The sequence below is a fragment of the Rhinolophus sinicus genome, chromosome 14, assembly GCF_057876585.1.
Source record: "Rhinolophus sinicus isolate RSI-liver-muscle chromosome 14, RSI-T2T, whole genome shotgun sequence".
Classification (NCBI taxonomy): Eukaryota; Metazoa; Chordata; class Mammalia; order Chiroptera; family Rhinolophidae; genus Rhinolophus; species Rhinolophus sinicus.
In genome coordinates, this window is record NC_142514.1 from 9,303,815 (window position 1) to 9,321,645 (window position 17,831).

The 17,831-nt window shown below is 42.9% G+C and overlaps 1 protein-coding gene across 4 annotated transcripts in view; it reads left to right on the plus strand.

The window, feature by feature from the left end:
* Positions 1-17,831, plus strand: part of KAZN (kazrin, periplakin interacting protein) — a 1,016,124-nt gene that overhangs the window by 224,782 nt on the left and 773,511 nt on the right. For all 4 annotated transcript variants that reach the window (XM_088790136.1, XM_088790131.1, XM_088790132.1 and 1 more), the window contains exon 2: positions 10,234-10,391. In XM_088790136.1, the coding sequence (XP_088646262.1) occupies positions 10,234-10,391 (158 nt within the window). The remainder of the gene's footprint in view (positions 1-10,233; positions 10,392-17,831) is intronic.

Sequence of the window (17,831 nt, forward strand, 5' to 3'; positions counted from 1 at the left end):
GAGTTCTGAAATGTGCGAAAACCAAGGTGCGATTTCTCCATAGAAAGTAATGCAAAATGGATTAATCCGTTCCTGACCTTTAAAATCAACCCCTAAAACTGCAAATTTAGTATTAATTTTACTATCTAATGATACCATAGATCCATAAAATTTATGGCGTTTGTAAACTGAAATGTTCGTCAATGGAGATGTTTGAAAACCGAGGTACTACTGTAGATGCTAACCAGAGAAACCCATAAAGAACCCATGACATAGCCTAACACAGGTGACATGCCTTGAAGATTACGTCCGTACATAGACACATGGGCAGGATATTCCTCCCTGCTCTCATTACTTCCAATTATTCAACTTGAAGTTATCAAGTTTTCATTGTGTGTGAAGCAGTGGACGAGTTGTAACTGGAGACCCCAAATAAGTAGACAAATGGGTAATGTAGGGAGGGGGTTCAGGGGATCTGGGAGCTCTTCAAAGAAAAAGATATGACCACTAGGTGGCAGTAGCTCACACAGGCTTTACTGAGTGAGGCTTTGACAGCTTTGCTTGCTGGAGAAGCCCCTCACAGCCAGAGACTGTCCAGTAGTGCAGGGGGCAGATACTCAGAAGGGGGAGGAGAGCAAGGGAACTCCTGGGGGAGTTGCACAGTGGAGAGTCTGGGGACAGAGAGCAACCATGGCTTGGGGACTTTATGTCCCCATATCTTATCTATGGCTAGCAGATGCTGGGCACAGTTTGGTGGGGTTTGCAAAGCAGAAAGGCTCTAATTAGATTTAAAAAATCTGCTTGTTGGGGCTATATTTAAAACAATCAGATGTGTACAAATTTGAGTTTGCCACTGGCAGGCTTCTAAGCTAATGGGTCACAGCCTGCAGTGAATAAACAACCTAGGGGCCAAAACACAGAGACTGTTGTGGGCTTATTTATATAACAAGGAGTTAATGAACCTGTTACAAACATAGGAACTAGTTAATATCAGCAAGTTAAAGATTTGAGGTACACACTGTGGAATAATAATCATATTTAATGTTTTTTATATATTTACCATGTGACAGCTACCGTGTCTCATGTTTCATGCAAACTGTCTCATTTCATTCTCAGAGCAACTCTATGAAGTGGTCACTATTACTATCCCCACTTGCAGATCGGAAAAGCGAGGGCTTAAGTAACTGCCCCAAGGTTACAGCTCGTTGAAGAGGCAGAGGCAGATGGGATTGAGACCCAGGCCGACTGGCTTCAGGGTCCATACTCTCAAACCGACGGCCTCAGCATCTTCAGGAAGCTGGATAATCTTTCCTGGCCCCAGTTTTCTCACCTGCAAAAGTACAGGGTGATTGCCAGGTGGCACCACTGAGGCAGCCTGGCACTCTGTACTCCTAGGATTGCTTTGTGGCACCCCAGGTGGAAATACATCAGGGCAGTCTCCTCGGTTGTGTCTTAAAGGAAGTAGTGAGAATTGAGTGGTAGAGGGTAGGAGACCAGGATGGCAGTTGGGTCCACACAAAGGAGAGATTGGTGGGAATGGGATGGAGGAGAAAGTGGTATGAGGGTGGAGGCAGTATAAGGTAGGAATTGTGCCACTCTCGCTGACTTGTACATAACCTTGGGCAAGCCACTTGACCCAAGTTTTCTTCAGATGTAAAATAGGAGTAATAATGGCACTTTGTTCAATAGATTTTTTGGGGAGATTACATGAGGCAATGCCTGTTAAACATGTGGTATGGTGTTTGCCAAATCATGAGTCCTCCATAGATGTTTGCTATAATATGATTAACAATAATAATTATTATTATCAATGAAAGAACTGTGAGATGGAGAGATAGGCTCAAGAAATGTAGCCAGAGAGGCAGCAGTGAAGGGATTCAAATCCTACCATTTTTAATACACACAGTGTTTACTGTGTGCCAGGCACTTTGCTATATGCTTGTTTTATATTAAAAAAAAAAGAAAGAAAGAAAGAAAGAAAGAAAGAAAGAAAGAAAGAAAGAAAGAAAGAAAGAAAGAAAGAAAGAAAGAAAAAGAAAAAAAGAAAATCTCGACATCCTGCCCTGCCCTTTTATTGTGCCACACTTGGCTGGTGTTGGTGTATAACACCCCACTTGTCTCTGGTTAGACCTTATTCTGGGTCAGTCGTGTGATATTGCAGCAAGATCATGAGAAGCAGAGCATGGGCATTGGAGAGTCACAGACTTGGGTCTCATTTCTGTTGGGTAAAACTCTCTGAGGTTCAGATTCCTCATCTGTAATAGATCTTCACCAATAACAACAGCCAACATTTATTGAGAACTTACGGTGTGCTGGACACTGTGGGATGTAAAGTACAGTGGTACCTTGGTTTTCAAACATAATCCATTCTGGAAGATCTTTAGAGTTCTGAAATGTTCGAAAACAGCTGACAGCTACGCCTCAGAATCTTGCACTCAGCGGAAGCCGAGTGACATGTTTGACTTCCGAGGTGTGTTCGAAAACTGAAGCATTTACTTCCAGGTTTACGCGTTCGTAAACTGAAATGTTCATCAACGGAGATGTTCGAAAACCGAGGTACTACTGTAATGTGCACGAGTTCACCCAGTTAATAAAGAGGAAAGCTGGCTTTGAATTCAGGCTCTGATCCTGGGACCCACATTATTAGTGACTCATAATTCTGCACAAAGGTTTGAAAAGCCCATGACATATGATAGGCACTCAGTAAACTATAATTCTTATCATTATTACATTACAGCTGGTTGGAGGCGCAGGCAGGATTGCGTCCCAGGCTGTCTGGCTTTAGAATCTGTACTCTCAAACCAACTGTATTTATTCACTCAATAAATATTTCCCAAGGGACTCTCCTTTGTTGAACACCAGTGATACAGTGATACAAAATTCCATTCTTGCCTTCAATGGAGTCATAATTTAGTCCAGAGACTTTGCAACAGTCAGCTTTCACTAGCCTATGCTCCAGTAACAAACATTCCTCCAGATTTTGGTGCTTTATAGTAGCAAAGGTTTGTTTTTCACTTACACTTACATGTCTTCTTTGTTCTGGGATCTGGCCGTCCTCATGGCAAAGGGGGGAGAAATGATAGCGAAACCACGTGATGGTTCTTAAGGCTTCTACTTAAACATGGCATAGCTCATGTCTGCTCACATTTAATCGACTAAAGCAAGTCATATGACAAAGCCTGACATTTAAGGCAAGGATATGTTTCTCTACCAAGGAGGGTCACAAGGGAGGGATCTGTAGGGGTAGTTTCAAAGAGGAGCAGTTTGGGAACCAAGAATTAAATGTACCACCGATGGCTTCTTACATGAGCAATTACAATAGAGTATGGTAAGTTTTCTGATGGAAGTGTCTATTCTTTGAGCTCAGGAGGATAGTGTTAACTCTTTCAATGTGTCTTCTGAATTTAGAAGAAACTTAAATTTAGAGCATATTTCAGTTACTGAACCTCAATTTTCTGGAACAAGAATAGAGAGAGCTGTAATAAATGCATTTTGAGAACCCCGAATTCACTCGCCTAGTTAGTGTGGAAATCACTGACAGTAATTCCTCCCTTCCAAGAAGTGAGATAAGGATTTTGGTTGACAGCAGTCTCTGTGTGTTTATAAGCACAGGGCTTGAGGAAGAAAGGCTTGCTCTTGAGAACATCATGTCCATCTACTGGGGAGGCAGAGGAAGGGAAGGCAGGATGGTGGTGGATAATGTGGTATGAACCATCCAGAGATTGGTCCTAGACCCTGGGCTGGTTATTTGGATGCCTGTTCAATATTTCTCCTTATGGTTTGGTGTGCCCCCGTCTTCCTATTTACAAGTAATATAGGGAGGAAAAATAGAGGGATAAAAAGTTTACAGTCACTACTCCACCAAGTCATCTGTTGTTGTTATTGTTGTCATTTTTAACTTGTCATAATGGAACTCAAGCTAGATCTGGAACTCACATTTCCACTGATGGTAACTCAGTCACGTCTGCTTAAAAACTTAGTATCTTCTGGGTAAATCTCAAATAAATTCAAATTGCTCCCTGTACCCTTTCTCTTTCCCTTCTATTTGGGTCCTTGGGAAGCTTATGCATTGTCCTGTCTTACCGATGTGTATCTGGTCCGTGACTCTCCCTCTGGACATTTCTGGATGCAATGGAGATATCTTCAACCCCAGTGATGCTGAGGGAAAGTGGAGGTGGGGGTAGGGGTGTGAGGGTTGTAGGGCAGTAGAGCTATTTCAGATCTTCTCTGACTTAAAATTCCATGCAGCTGTCATTTCTACCCTAAAATTGGCTGCCTCATATCGATTGGCATGTGCACTGAGAGACTGCCCCATCCAGCTGCCCAAAGCAGGATGTAAGACACTAAGTCACTTCTGCTTTCAGATCCCAAATCTCTCTAGGTGTTTCTAACCACCTCCTTTGGAGAAAAATAATTCAGGGTAGGTAGGAATCAGGCCCATACTTTCTTGTTCATCTTTCTCTGTTTTAGCCAAGCTCCTTCCCCAGTCCAGGGAAGGTTTTAGTGTCTTCCTGAGACACTGGTCTGATGTATATTCTGTATTCTTCCTACTCTACAGCTTATGGTTGCAACTCTATGCTCAGTCCTTCAAGTTTGACTCTCCACAGTTCAAAACTACCATTTCTTTATTTATTATTTGTAGTGCTTATTGTAGGATTTACAATATGCATATTTTACTTAACAGAGTCCTCCTTTGAATAACATACCACTATATGTGTAATATATAGACCTTACAATATACTTCCATTTGCACCCTTTCATTCTTTGTGCTGTTGTCATATGTTTTACATGTCATCAATCCCACATTACATTTTTCTTTTCTTGCTTTAAACCATCTATTATTTTAATTAATTAAACGGTGAGAAAGAAAATATGTTTCTGTTACTCAAAGGGGCATCAGGCATCCTTTTCTTCATTTTTGTACATAAAAATTTCCACGTAATGTGATTTTCCTTCTGCCTAAAGAAATTTCTTTAACATTTCTTTTAATGAATGTCTACTGGTGATGGGTTCTCTCAGCTTTGGTTTACCTAAAGAAGTCTTTATTTCACCTTCATTTTTTAAAGATATTACTGTTGGTTATAGAATTCTAGGTTGACAAGTTTTTTTTTTCTTTCAGTACTTTCAAGATGCATAGATTATCTTCTGGTTTGCAGAGATTTTGATACATGTCTGACATCGTTCTTTGTTCCTTTCAATGCAATCTGATGTTTTTCTCTGGCTTATTTTAAGATTTTCTCTTTCTCATTGTGTGTTTGTTTGTTTAACAGTTTGATTATAATATGCCTTGGTGTAGTTTTCTTTATATATATCCTATTTGGTATTTATTGAAATTCTTGGATTTGTAGACTTATAATTTAATCAAATTTGGAAAAAACTTTGTCTGTTATTTCTTCAAATATTCTTTCTGCTTCTACCCTGACCCCCTGACCCAGACTCCAATTGCCTGTATGTTAGCTAGTTTTATGGTGTCAGAGAGGCCTTGTTTATTCATTATAGATAGATTTATTACTACAGTTTCAAGTTCACTGATCATTTCTTCTGTATTGTTTAATCTGCTATTAATCTCATTCAATAAAAATTTCACTTTGGATATTGCATTTTTCATCCCTGGAAGTTCCATTTTGTTCTCATTTAAATATTCTATTTTTCTCCTCATTAAAATCATGTTTTAGTTTATAACCTTGAACATGACAAAACATATCTTTAATGACTGTCTTAATAGCTATGTTCGCTAATACTATTGCTTGATATTTATGGGTCTGTCTCTATACACTGATTTTTTTTTCTCCAGGGTGTGAGTCATACATTCTTGCTTCTTTACATATCTGGTTATTTTTATTGACTACTGAGCATTATAAATTTTGCATTTGGGGAGGCTACAAAATGCTCTTTTTTTTTTTTTTTTCTAGCAGGTATTTCAGTTACTTGTAGATTAGTTCAATCCTTACAAGGCTTATATTTAAACCCTGTTGGATGTATGTAGAGTAGTCTTTTTTCTGGGAATTTTTAGATTCATATCTAATGCCATCCCTACTGAACGTGCCCTGTATTCCAACAAAGCCCCTTCACTTTGGCTGGTGAACATGCGGACAATCTGTGGTCTCGTGAGATCTCTTAGAATTATCTGGCTTCCAGCTTCCCCAGCTTTAACTGTCATCTCCTGGAATTTTTTTCTTGCCAGGTCATGTAGGGTTTCATCTTACCCACACACAGGATTGAGATTTAGCCAATAACTCAAATGGACCCCTATGCAGATTTCTGGAGATCTCTGTGTAACTGCCTTTTCTGCAATACTCTGTCTGGCAAAGTTTAGCAAACTTACCCTTTTCAATCTCTGTCCCCTCAATTCAGTGAGATTGCTGGGCTCTCCCTGGGTTCCTCTTTCTCAGCTGAAGTCTGGACTATTTTTTCCAGAATGCCTGGTGATGATAAGACTCAACTTTTTTTTTTCCCTTTGCTAAAGGATCTCAGTCATGCATTGTCTGTCATTCAAACAAAATAATTCTTTCTAAGATATTGTACAGTTTTCTAGTTACTCACAGCCAGAGGGTAACCTGAACTTTTTATTCCCTCAAGGTCAGTAGCAGCAGTCCTCACAATCATGCTATGTATACTAGGTTGTTGTTTTTTTCCAGGTTTTTAATTTTTAACAAATATTTTTATTAAAAATGTAGCTAACATACAATATTATATTAGCTTCAGGGGTACACCATAGTTATTCAACATTTATATACCTAAAGAAGTGATCACCGTGATAAGCCCAGCAACCGTCTGACATTGTACCACGCTGTCACAATATTATTGACTATATTCCCGATGCTGTACATTACATCCTCATGACTTATCTGCTGTATACCTGGAAATTTGGACCTCTTATTTCCCTCCCCCCCCTTTTTAAATTTATCAATTACAGTTGATATTCAATTATTGCTTTTTATTAATTTCAGGTGTACAGCATAGTGCTTAGATATTTATGTAACTTAAGAAGTGATTCCCCCTAACTAGTCTAGTACCCACCTGGCACTGTACATAGTTATTACCATATCATTGATGATATTCCCTATGCTTTACTTTACATCCCCATGATGATTTTGTCACTATCAATTTGTACTTTTAAATCCCTTCACCTTTTTCACCCTGTCCCCAACCCCCTCCCATCTATCACCCCAACAAATCTAGTGCCCATCTGACACCATGCATAGTTATTAAAATATTATTGACTATATTCCTTATGCTGTACCCTACATCCCCATGACTACTGTGTAACAACCAATTTGTACTTCTTAATCCCTTCCCCTTTTTTCACTTACACCCCTAACCCCCTCCCATCTGGCAACCATCAAAATGTTTTCTGTATCTATGAGTTTGTTTCTGTTTTGTTAATTTTGTTCTTAGATTCTACATATAAGCAAAATCACATTACATCTGTCTCTCTCTATCTGATATACTCTACTCAGCATAATGCCCTCCAGGCCCATCCATGTGGCTGCAGATGGCAAGAACCCATTCCCTTCCATGGCCGAGCAATATTCCGTTGTACATGAGTACCACCTCCTCTTTATCCGTTCATCGATTCAGGGACACCCAGGCTGCCTCCACATCTTGGGCATTATAAACAATGCTGCAATGAATGCTGGTAGGGATGCACATATTCCCTCAAAGTAGCATTCAGATAAATACCCTGAAGTAGGATTACTGTTTCCTTCATTGTCTCTTCTTATAGCCTTTGTTTTAAAGTCTGTTTTGTCTGGTATAAGTATTGCTACCTCAGCTTTTTTTTTTTTTTTTTTTTTCATTTTCATGAGATATCTTTTTGACATCCGTTTACTTTCTGTCTGAGTGTATCTTTCAATGTATCTTTCAATCTGAAGTGAGTCTCTTGTAGACAGCATATGTAAGGGTTTTGTTTTCTTATCCATTCAGCCCCCCCTATTTTTTGATTTGATAATTTAATCTATGTATACATCCACAGCTTACGGGCTGCTTTGTGGGGGGCTTACCACATGGAGTGGAATTTGCCCCAGTGGGCTCTGCTGCCTATGGAGACCACTCTTTGTGTGTACCACTTGTGGGGCTAATTGGGCAGTGCTCTGCTGTGTTCTGAATCCAACCTCCAAGTATGTTGGTTCTCATGGGAGGGGCTCTGGTGCAGGCCCAGGTCAGCCACTGCCTGTGACAGGCCGGGGACTACCTGGTAGGAGCTATAAAGCAATCCACTATTGTTTGCTATCTGTGCTAAACCTGAAGGCACATGGGAGAGGCCTCGCTGTGAATTTAAGTCCACTGCCACCAGTACCAGGGCGGGGGTAACTCCACAAAAAGCCAGGACACCTGGAGGTCAGCTGCCTGCCATCTGCCAGCTCCGTTAAGGTTTAGCCACATATAAAGCCTCGTATGATATACAAGTTGGGTGAGGCAGCATCTCAGGGAGTCACTAGAATGGGAAGAATTGTGGTCACCAGGTTAATGTAGATTCTGGTTTGGTGCCAGTGTTGAACCTGGAGCAACTCAGCAAAATCTCAGAGCACACCGAGGCCCGTCGCCATCCACCTGGGGCCAGTGAATTCTGATAGTTTTCCAAGGAACAATGAAATGTGGGCGGGGCTGGCTGCACATTAGAAAGTGCCTCGAGTTGGTGAGTCAGCAGGGCAGAGCAGCAGAGCTCACCAGGCCAATCAGATTCAGGTTTGGCCTGAAGGGGGTGGGCTAAACATAAGGAAAGATGGCTCCCACCTGCTGCAGCTGCACAGAAGTAGACGCCTCACTGGAAAAATGCTGATTGTCCTCCAGTCCTTCCCCCAAAGCCACACACCTCAGTCTGCTCCCCATATGTCTCCAAGGAACCCCTTCTCCCCAAGTCACTGTCCCTCTGCTGGTGCCCAAGGTGAGTGCCTGCGAGTGAATGCGTCTGTGCGCTGGAGGTGTAGGAGGGCGTCTGGGTTTCCCGCCGCCTTCCCACCCGAATGTTGGGAATCCCCACTGTTTTCCACAGCCAAATTTTGTGGGGGCTCCTCTTCCCAGCAGCAGTACTCCAGGCTGGGGAGTCTGGAGGAGAGGCCTGGGGTGCCTCGCTGTTCTGGGGGGACCTCCATGGCCAAGATATCCCTCCCGGTTCTCAACCACCACATGGATGTTTGGGGCCTGTTTTGCGTCTCTGCCCCTTCTACCACTCTCCACTCAGCTTCTCTATATTTTCAGTTACAGGACTTCTGTTCAGCTAGACTTCAGATGGTTCTCAAGGTTGATTTTTCTATAATTTAGTTGTGATTTTAATGTGTTCACAGAAGGACGTGAGAACAGGGCTTATGTACTCCACCATCTTGGAACTCCTGTGTGTACTAGTTTTTGATGATTTCTTTTCACCCTCAGAATTGTGGTTAGTGCAGTGGGCTTTCCTGAGAATGCCTAGGATTTGCTTATTTTTGGTTTGAAAGGCTAGGTTCACGTGAAAATTATAGAAATTCTATAAGGAAAGAAAATTTTAATCCAAGGGAAAATAAGGAAATTAGTTCAACGATAGTTATTGAGCACCTTCTATTTGCCAGGCATTGTTCTAGTCATTTGTTCACATAACTCTGAACAAAGAGATTAAAAAACAACAACATTCTGCTTTTCTGAGTGCATTGTGGAGAAAGTAGAGACAGAGGCAACACGCATAACAAATAAATGAAATCTTGACATCTATAACCTGTCAGATGGCAAGTTCTATGGGAATTATAGAGAATAAATAATCCTCCCAGCACACATGTGGCCTTTGTTGGAAAACATGGCCACTGTCCCTTCATAAACCTTAATGACAGAGGCCATCTGCTTAGAGGTCAAATAGCCAACTCTGCTACCACAAATGTAAATCTAGTCTAGGGCTGTCCCCTCATATCCCGTTAATCTCTGTGATTTACAAACACACCATAAACTCATCTTCTTAGAAGTGTTTGCTACCTTGCTTATTTTCAGTTTCCCCAACGAGACTGGACATTCCACGAGGGCAGACATCATGTCTGGTTTTGCTCATGATTATATTCCCAAGCACCCCATATAGGCTTGCCCATTTGGAGAGTGGTCAGTAAATATTTGTTCGCTGTTGAAAGCATATGCTGAAGAGATTCATGGCTCCATCAGGGGGATTCTTTACAGCTGCCTGGTTCGTCCCTTCTAGGCACACTCTCGCTTTTCCGTTTAAAATTACTAGCCAATGTTTCTTTGAAAGCTACCTGTTGCAATTCCACTTTTCTTCTTTCTCTTTTTTTGCAGCGGTGCAGTCATTGCACACCCTAAATGACCAGATATCCCATTTTATTGTCACCAAGTCGAAGGCGCTGGAGGAGGACAAAGACCCCTTTCTACCCGCTGAGAAGGAGACTCTGAAAAGTTCCATGATACTGATGAGGCATCTCCTCATGGATGCTCAGGTACCGAGATCGACAAATTCTCTATACGTACGGCCGGTGGTCTCCTTTCTCGCTTTCTTTTTGGCGTAATCTGTGCAAAGATGTTCAACTACCACACTTCTTTAAAACTGCCGTTGTGATAAATATCCATGTATCAGACATTCTGATACTGTGTTTCCAATTCGATCTTATTTGGGATGTAGTGTTGAAATAGCTTGTTTTTAAGTCAAAGTAATAGGGCTCAAAAAGAATACATGTGTTATCTCTGAGAATTTAACAGATCTCCCACTAGCCTTGGAAAAGCGAAAACCATTTTCATACAAACTTGGCAGGCATATTGATGCCTGGCAGAGGCTTTGGGTCGAGCAGTGTTATTCCAAACAGCGTCACTCTGGAACTAATGAATGTTGCGGTACGTTTGATGGGCCACCAGTAAGCAAGTCAGCACTGGCTTGGGTTTTTTATTGTCGTTGTTTAATGCTAACAATAGATGAATTACAAGGTATTTAGCTCATTGCATGCTATTGTTAAGATGTTGTTCTTTAAGGTTTCTCCTTGTGCACTATTTTTATTGAAATATTTAAAAAATAGACCCTCGACTCCTTCTGGCTTTTTTGGTGGGTCTCTCCAGATATGCTGATAGGCAAACACCAGGTGTTTTAAAAGAATTGCTGGCTTTCTATGTGAGTGAAGCCAAACTGAGCTAGATTTTGTTGTCTTTCCTACCTCTTCAGTGTCTAGAAATGTTTCAGAAAATGTCCTTTGGGTTTGGTGAATTTGTATTAATTTGCCCTGAAGCATTCTTCCTGAGCTGGTTTTCTGTTCAATAGCAGTGAGGTCAGCATGGTTGGTGATTTCCTGCGTTCCGCTCTGTATCCGATTTTGAACTGTGGTTTCTTTGCTTCTGTTTCTACCATGGTGGCGTTTTATGTTTGATTTTTTTTTAAATCAATCCTGAAGTCTGGAACTTGTACCAATAAGATGTTAACTGGCAAGGCTTTTATGCACTTCTCACCTGTCAATGTTTGAAGCTGCCCCCATGGGATTTTTCAGCCCCTAAATTGAGATGGTCCAAATTATGCAAAGCCTTTCTTTTTGAGTCACCTTGTCCCTTCTCCTCTTTATCATGAGTGGCCCATGAAGCTTTTCCTTTCTCCCTGAGCCTGTCTGGTGGAGAAAGGAAAGATTCTGAAGCTACAACAGCCATTTTTAAAACTCCGAAGAAAGGGAAATTTAGAACAATTTACTAAATAAAAGAGAGCCAATTGTTCTTGAAAGGATTAGCTTTCCTTGGTGCCTGGATCCAATCCTATAGCTAGCACCCCAGCCAAGGGAACTGTGTAAACTCCAGTTTGCAAAATCTAGGGGAATAAAAGCTATTCATCTGTTTACCTCTTCTTCACATCTGAGCTTACTGGCGCCTAGAACTGGATCGCAACAACGTTGAATGTTGCTTAAGGAAATATTTTCTCCCTCTAAATGCTGAATTCATTTGACAACGTTTATCCTTAGTAGCGTCGATTGCAAGTTTTTCCTTGTTTTTTAATCTCCTGGGACTAAAATAGCCAATATAAGTGTGATTACTATGTCGGAACATTTTATTATCTTTTTCTCTCCTGATTCTAAATCAAAGCCTGCTAGAATTGTCTCACTGAAATATCTAGATCAAATGGAGCAATATATGGTGGCTATCCCCCCTAAGTCACATACTCTAAAAGGACCATAGGTTGGGTCTTCTTCCTGAGAGAAGAAACAACAACAGCAACAAAAAAGCAAACACCCAAATCATGAAAAATCAGGTAGGAAAGCAGTGTGGTATCTGGGGACATTGTTTCTTTTGCCTCCTGTTACTGGAAGATTCCTGCTCTTGTCTTTCAGACCAATATAGGATGAGTTAGACCGTGATTAGTTTAGTCTAAAAATACCCTCCTGCCCCCATTTCTTGTCTTCCAAAACTACCAACTCTTTGCAACATTATTTGTGGTTATGATTCTAAGTCATAACCACTTAGACTGGTCAATGAGAAGCACCTCTGAAATATGCTCTCTTGGTAAAGCACCACTTGATTAGTGTTGCCAACCTTATAAAATGCTAAGGAACAGCAACATCTGGGGGATGGCCAGGGGTGATATGTGGTTTTTCAGTTCTGAAGTTGACATCTATAGAGATGTTAATTTTAATGAGAGTCTTTAGGGAGCATTTTTGGAAATTCAGTTATTTTCCATCCCTTTTTGACAGTGCCTCTTACCTCAGTTCCAAAGATGAATGAATGTGCTTATTTCATATTCTGAGTTCATCCATAACAGGAGGGCAACAGAATATAAATATAACTTCCACATTGCTCTTTCCTTTCGGGCTGCATTCCGTGATATTAATAGATGTCCGATCTGTTTGCGTGTTGCAGGATGTAAACTCTTCAAGAGTGTAACCACATCCCTTAACTTGGTTGGTATAAAAGCCTGCGCAGGTCCCTACTCAAAGGACTCTTAATAGTATTAGAGTCTGATGAAATACTCTGACATCAGCTTGCAAGTTGAATGAAGTCAGGCAAAAGGTATCCCGGAGAATCTGAAGGCTGCTTTTCAGAGTGACTACTTAAAAGGCATAATTGATTCAAGTCACATCTGTCTTGGAAGCAATAAATCCTGCTTAGGAGAAAGTCAAAGGCAAAAAGCATTGCTGGGCTATGAAATTCCACTCTGAGGATTCTAAAACGGTGCACGCAGAGCAAACACATTTCCCAAGTATAATAGGGGTGCCGGAGATGATTGGCAGATCTGACAATCCACCCCAGAGAGTGGCGTCAAGGAGGAACATCGCACACAGGCAGCCCAGAGGCCCGCGATTGTTTATTCATTCCCTAAATGTTTCCAGCGTGGGGGTGTCTGAAATGGGCAGGATGCCTTTATTTGCATTCCATCCCCTTTGTAGTCCACAGACTCCCCAGTTCAATGAAGTGTACCATTCAGGTCGCATTGGAAACCTGATCTTGTGGCTTTTATTCCTGAGAGCTCTGCCTAAATCCAAACTGCCGACTCAGCCTCATAAGCGATTAGATTCATAACACCGAAGAGGCAATTCTTTCTGGTGGAGATTAATTCTTTTACTCGTATGTGTGACTCTGCATGCTAAGAGGGGTTGATTACAGCAAATTAAATCTCTTATTGGCAGTTCTCTCCTTCTTCCCCCCAAAGACCTAAGGTCATTGTTTATTAAAGGGTGCACAAATGCCCGGGAAGACAATAAGATCGCTTTGAGGGTTGTTAGAGCCTCCTCTCCCGGGCTGGGTACTAAATGGCAAAGACACGCTGTGTCCTGTGGGGTCTCCTGCTGGCCACGGAATACGGAGTGGCGGGGGAAGGGCCTGTGTCCTGCTAACCCTCACTGCTGCCCAGGCCTGGCAGTGAGTGAGGCGTCTTTCCTGAAATGCCGCTTGCCTGGATTTGAGGGGGGGCTCCTTTTAAGTGAGGCTGAGTCACTGGATCACCCCACCCAGAGATCCATTTCTAAGAGTGAAGTAAACAAGACTTTCAAAAAAGTAAAATAAAATAAACCACACAATTGTTATCTCTCAGCCAGTTTCTGCTTACGACCTGACGAAAGTCAAGTATGTTAGGTGGAAAATAAATGAAGTGTGCTTTATCTTCTGGACCGTCCTTTCCTCCTGCGCTCTCAGCGTCCTCCCTTTTCTCTTAGCTTTCCTCCTTCCCCTTCCTTCTCCCATCCCCCAGCATTTCCCCTTCTTTCCTCCCATCTTCTCTTTCTCTTCTTGATATGTACCCGTCTCCTCCCTCCCCTGCCCCCTTCTCAGTTGAGACGTGGAATGTGATTCTGCCTTTTTTTCTCTCTTCCCTTCCTTCCCCTGTCCTGTTCTTTTCTCATCTGTCTTTCTTTCTGTCATTTGTATTCAGGAAACTTGAAAGCATATTTGCCAAAGACCTGCATTCCTTTTGCCAAGCCAGAGGGAGAGGCAGCAGGAGTTGTCGTGATTGGCAGGAGGCAAGCCTGGCATTCAGCAGGCAGAGGAGGGCCCTGCCAGGACCAGAGACTCAATGTGATTTGGGTGGCTTCGTTTTCTTTTCTAGAAGGGTTTAGAAGACTTCTCTCGTTGATTATGCTTTCTGATTAATTTCTGGCAAAACAAAAACAAAAAAACAACCCGATACAACGTGAATGGGTTAGCTGTGGGCGCTACCTGGACGCGCTCTCTCCCTCAGCTGGCCTCGAATGGGGAAGTGTGGTTTGGACCAGAGACTTCCTCTGAAGTCTTGGCTCCTGACAAATGGGAGGGTCAGGTGCCTGTATATGCACAGTGCACATGAACCTGTGCTGGGAAGGGGACCTTGGGAATCAGGGAGTTCACACACTCATTGCAGAGGTTTGCTTCAAGATGACTTCTTTCCTCACTAGCATGTTCCATCCTGCCACGTATTTTCTGAAGTCACTCCTTGCCCAGGGCATGGATGTACGGTTATCACTAGTGCAGTTGTCTGGTGCTTTGTAGCTGCGGCTGGCTCCACGGTCATGCCTGTGCGTGGAATGTGACCCCGTTGACAGCCCTAGAGAATGTCTTGCCCTCACAGCGCACCAGGTGGGGCAGCAGAACGATGCTTCACATCTCAGGATTATAGACGTGGGCGGTGGCCACGTGCAGGGCCCCAAGTGTCGATTTTTCTTATTCTCTTTGGAAATGTGTGACATCGCTGGGGCCATAACTAGAACTCTCTCCCTGCATCGTGGCAAGTGGAGAAGAAACTCTGAAATTAGAAGGGGAGCAAAGAGGCAAAATTTTCATCTTAAGAAAATTACCCTGGAATGTGTTTAAGTGTACTCATGCCATCGCATTCCCACCTCTTAACAGCCAAAGGACAAAGAAAGAACTGGACACTGAAGCATGAAGTTCACCTGACTAGAAAGGTACAGTGATAAGCTGATCGTGCAAAGGAGGCTTAGGAGCCTTTGCTCACCCCTCCGGGAATGTGTGTCCTCCACCCCCATCCTTACCCCCACACTTAAAAAGGCAGGGCTTCTTTTTCATTCTCAGATGCAAAACTATGAAACCAGCCGGTCTGGAGCTTGCAGTTTCTTACATAACTAATGCAAGCCCACTTCCCATTCTGCTGTGGTGATTTTGATCTTTCAAAGTTATTTTAAAAATAAATAAATACATGAAATTCCGCCGGCAGGCAGGCCTCGCCAGGCTCCCATACAGGCGCATCAGTTACAGAGCCTCTGTAACCACCTGCCCTTCAGAAGAAATGGAGGGTGAGGCATGAAATTGTAATGCTGTTCCTCTGGTGGGCTTGTGTCTAGGTACTGTCTTCAGTTAATCGAGAAAGAGAGCCTCTTCTGAGACCTCTGCCACCTTTGTAACATCCGTCAGGCAGAATTTTAGGGGAAGTTCTGAAATGGTGAAAGTTACTTTCGGTACTTACTGTGCAAAGAGCCGGAAAAAACCTGGACTCCTGTCCTTTGCTATGTGCTGAAAGAAAGGGAGCGTTTCGTAGGATGGGTAATATTGGAACAAAACAGTCTCTATCAACATACTGTGTCATGGGACAGCTTCCATGCATCTGTACACTGCTCGAGAGCAACTTGGGAATTTATTTTCATATCGTAGAATCTTTATGTTACATCTTTTTAGATACAAGTGGCTATTCTAATGCTACACACATCACATGGTAATAAAGTCAAATTTATGCTGGTGTAAGAGTTGGTGGCCCATGTCATGGTGAGGGGGGTCTGATGCAATGACAACATCATGGAAGGGAGGTCAGGGGTGAGGAATGGGTGGGGGCTCTCGGGTTGTCAGCAACAGAGACCAGCTCTGGCCAACATAGCAGGGGCAACATTTAAGAGAAGCAGATAGGGTAGCTCTTGGGAAAAACCGAAGAGCCTCGTCTCAGAACAGACAGGAAAGAGGCAGCTATGGAGACTTAGGGATCAAGGGAGCAGTTGCTTCGGGGTGCCGTGGCGGGGATAAATCAGGACCAACCATTGTCTGTCTCTTTGTGTCACTTTGACCACGATTCCAATTCTTAGAAGTGTCTGACTGTCTGAGGTCCCTGGACCCTCTTCCCTATTGCGCTGCGGGAGGGTCCACGTTGATGGGTGGTCCCACCAAGACCACAGGCAATGGGGGGAAGCATTGTTCCCACGAGAAGGGAGAGTGGATGCTGGGCAGGTGGAGACCATAACAAATCTATTGCATATTCCACATGCATGAACTTGGTGCTGGAGCCCCAGCACGGAGCCTGGCACTGCCCTAGAAGGACTCAGGACCCAGTGCAGGCAGATAACCAGACACTGATGTGCCCTGTGATAAAGTGTGAGGAAGTCATGTGAGGGGACTACAGAAGCTCACAAAAGCCCAGCTATTTGCACATCGCTCTGCCCTTTACAAGTGCTCTGCCAGCATGTCTTCTGCTTTTCCTCGCAGCCATGAGAGGTACCGGAGGTTCGGTGTTATTATCTCTATTTGGAAGACTGGCTATTAAGCTATAATAAAATAGCCTTTTTTAAAAGATTGTTCCATCCAGCCCATCACGAAGCAAGCGTGAGTGATTTCCTACTTGTAGTTGGTGATTCTGGAGTACGTGCTTTCTGAAGGGGTTATTAAATACAGGGAAAAGGAGGGTGTAATTTGGGGGGGGAAAGAAGATTAAAATCTGGCTTCAGACAAACAATAGCACTCATAACTCAGAGTGTTTGAAACAGATTTAATAAATATGCAACACATTCCTAAAGCTAAGCTTCACCCTCTCAGATTCCTAGAAGGTTTAGGATTCCAAGAACACAGTTTTCAAAAATCTTTAATAGAACATAAAAGGTATTAGAGTCTCCCCGTCCCCCTCAAAAATATTCTAGTTTCCTCATGGTGCCCTATTGTCATATTGGCAAATAGTTGGCTCCCAAAATAATACCCAACCCCCCTTCACCCTTTAGATGAGTAGCTCTCAACTGAGAGGGGAGGGGAACAAGTTTGCCCCCCTGCCCAGGGGCATCGGGCAATGTCTGGAGATGTTGATTGTCACAACTTGTGTGGGTCGGTGGGAAGGGGTAGTGAGTGGAGCTCCTGGCATCTGGTGGGTAGGGGCCGGACATGTTGTTAAACTTCCTACAATGCGCAGGAGACACACACACACACACACACACACACACTTACACACTCACACTCACACACACTTGCACACACACACTTACACACACACTCACACACACTTGCACACACACAGTTACACACACTCACACAACACTTACACACTCACACTCACACACTCACACACAGTTACACACACACTCGCACACACACAGTTACACACACACACAGTTACACACACACACACTTGCACACACACACACACACTTTTACACACACACACCCCGCTCCCCGCCAAACAGACATCCAGCCCCAAGGTCCATAGTGTCAGGATTGAGAAACCGGATTTTAGACCCAGGGCT